This window comes from Bufo gargarizans, chromosome 11 (assembly GCF_014858855.1).
Source record: "Bufo gargarizans isolate SCDJY-AF-19 chromosome 11, ASM1485885v1, whole genome shotgun sequence".
Taxonomy (NCBI): domain Eukaryota; kingdom Metazoa; phylum Chordata; class Amphibia; order Anura; family Bufonidae; genus Bufo; species Bufo gargarizans.
Window position 1 is genome coordinate 81,574,858 of NC_058090.1, and position 3,074 is coordinate 81,577,931.

At 39.6% G+C, this 3,074-nt stretch overlaps 1 protein-coding gene across 1 annotated transcript; it reads left to right on the forward strand.

The window, feature by feature from the left end:
* The first annotated feature begins 811 nt into the window (after positions 1–811).
* On the forward strand, positions 812–1,765 carry LOC122921370 (olfactory receptor 10G4-like). The gene has a single exon (XM_044271347.1). It carries the CDS (start codon positions 812–814, stop codon positions 1,763–1,765), a length of 954 nt encoding a protein of 317 aa, XP_044127282.1.
* The last annotated feature ends 1,309 nt before the right edge of the window (positions 1,766–3,074 follow it).

A 3,074-nucleotide genomic window follows, 5' to 3' on the forward strand; every position in this document is an offset into this window, starting at 1 on the left:
TTTTCTACGCGCCATAATGGTCTGGGGTGCTTTTTCCTTCATTGGAACAATGGAGCTTCAGGAAGTGCAGGGGCGTCAAATGGCCGCTGGCTATGTCCAGATGTTGCAGAGAGCATTCCTCATGACTGAGGGCCCTCGTCTGTGTGGTAACGACTGGGTTTTTCAACATGACAACGCTACAGTACACAATGCCCGCAGGACAAGGGACTTCTTCCAGGAGAATAACATCACTCTTTTGGCCCATCCTGCATGTTCCCCTAATCTAAAACCAATTGAGAACCTTTGGGGATGGATGGCAAGGAAAGTTTACAAAAATGCGGCCGTCTTCACCACTTGGAGAAATGTTCCCACTCACCTCATGGAAACGCTTGCATCAAGCATGCCGAAATAAATTTTTGAAGTGATAAACAATAACGGCGGAGCTACTCATTACTGAGTTCATGTTTGTAAGTTGGATTTCTGTTTTGGGGGAGTTTAGTTTTTTTTTCTTGGAGGTGTGGTCCTAAACTTTTGATCAGCTGAAAAACAGCCTGTTTCAGTTTATTCGTTGTTTTCATTAAATTGAATGCTCAAAAAATGTTTTGTCTCCCATTTCTTCTTGTTGCATGTTGAAGCTCTACTTGGAACCTTGTTAAGATCCAGCCATGCTAAATATGATTTTTTGCCATTTTTCAAGTGGTCTTAAACTTTAGATCAGGACTGTATTATCTACTCAAACTACTATGATTAAAAATGCCTTGAGTTTTTGTGTTCCTATTTCTACAGGTTTGCGCTAATGTTCGTAAGGTCCAAGACTTGAGGCTGTTTACCAATGTGGGCTCTATCTATAACCAAGAAGAACCAAACTTGGTTTGATGACTTTTATCTTCAAGGGTTTGCTATCATTGAGGACTACAGCCTTGGGCTGTTTTTTATTTTTCTCTTTACCTATTTACTCACTCTTTCTGGTAACATGATCATCGTCTTGATAGTACGTCTTCACCTGCACCTTCACACTCCAATGTATTTTTTCATTACCAACCTGTCCTTGCTGGAAATGTGGTACATATCAACTACAGTACCAAAACTTTTGGCTATTCTTGTGACCCATGACAAAAGGGTTTCATTCCATTGGTGCTTTGCTCAACTGTATATGTTTCATGGACTTGGCATGACGGAATGTGCTTTGTTAGCTGTCATGTCCTTTGATCGATATATGGCTATATGCAACCCTCTCAGATATACTAGCATCATGAGTGGCAGAAGGTGTGGACTGCTAGCCTTGTTATGTTGGACTTATGGGTTTATGTCTGCAACTATACCCCTCAGTTTTACCATGATGGTGCCTTTCTGTGGCCTACGGCACATAGACCATTACTTTTGTGACCTTGCTCCTTTGTTGAGTTTGGCCTGTATAAATACCTCTCTTAATGCCACAGTTAATGGCTGTGTTATTGGCTTTGCTACCATGTTTAACTTCATAATTATCATCATCATGTATATTAATATCATATATTCTATTGTGAAGATGAGGTCAAACACAGGAAGAATTAGGGCCTTCTCCACCTGTTCGTCTCATATCACTGTGGTGATGTTATTTTATAGCACTGCCTTTACTGTCTATGCAAGCCCCAAAGGCTTGCATTCAGTGAACTATGACAAGGTAATCGCTTTGGTATATGCCATGTTTACCCCTTTACTGAACCCAATCATTTATAGTCTGAGGAATAAAGAAGTGAAAAAAGCATTAAAAAGAATTTTAACAAAAATCTCCCAAAAAGCATAGTGCAATGATTAGAAAGGGCCAATTTTGGGATATAGACCAGAAAATCTTAACAACTCTATTTGATTTTTTTTTTCTGTATATGTGTCCTTCCTTACCTCTCCTCTTGGCTAAAGTTGACCCAAGAATGTGTGAATGACCTTGAAAACAAAAAGCATGATTTTTGATACTCTTTCACAAGATGTTTATGCTATATGTAGAGTACTGTGCAAATGTTTTAGGCAGGTGTGGAGAAAAGACTGCAAAGTAAGAATACCTTTAAAATAGACGTGTTAATAGTATATTTTTAATCACTTAACATTCAAAGTTAATGAACCAAAATAAATCTAAATCAAATTAGTATTTGGTTTGACGACACATTGCCTTCAAAACAGCATCAATTCTTCTTGGTATACTTACACAAAATCAGAGATTTTGTAGGATTATAGTCAGGTGTATTATTAACCAATTACACTAAACAGGTGATAATGATCTTAATTTCAAACAAAGGTTAGAACACAGGCATTAACTGACACATAAACAGTTGTGGAACATTCAAACTCTGCTATAAAGGTGAGGTTGTAGAAGACAGTGTCATGTCACAGGTCATATACCATGACAGACCTAAGCACAGCAACAAGACACAAAGTAGTTATATAGCATGAGCAAGGTCTCTCCCAGGCAAAGATTTCAAAGCATACTGGGGTATCAAGATGTGCTTTTTAAATTCTTTTGAAGAAGCACAAAGAAATTGTCACTACCAGACATCTGAGAAGCTCTGACAGATGCCTTTCAGAACCTCCTCCTTGAGCTTCCTTTGTTTTGCTTTCAGTTCCTCATCTCATTAGCCTCTCTCAGCTGTCATGTAGTTGGACTGATTGCATCCCTTTAAATTCCTCCCCATAATGCATTAGTGTGCGGTTTATACAACTTCCTGGAGTGTGTGTGCATGCTGATCCTATTTCCCAGTCTTCTACAAGATAAGTGTTGTGCATTCTTTTGTGTTTTTCTGTTTGCTGGATCCCAGGTGACCCTGACTCCCTCCGTGTCTTGTGTAGGGAGCCGGTGGTCGTGTCCCCTCACTATTATAGGGTGTTCAGGTGTTATACAGTCGAGGTACGAGGATATGCGATCATCTACCATTGGGATTTTCGCATAGGCTGAGCAGTCAGGGAAAGTGCCAGGTCTGAATCAGGGGTCTCCCTTTTTGTTCCTTAGTTTTGGATCCAGTGAGTCATATATTCATTTTGTGTTGTCTTGTTTCCTGTACACCTTCCGTGACAGAAATGGGCAATGTTGAGGACCATAGATACTGTGATTGGAAACAGATGAA

Excerpts from the sequence above, each read along its gene's own strand:
- LOC122921370 (XM_044271347.1), top strand. The coding sequence starts at position 812 with ATGTGGGCTCTATCTATAACCAAGAAGAACCAAACTTGGTTTGATGAC.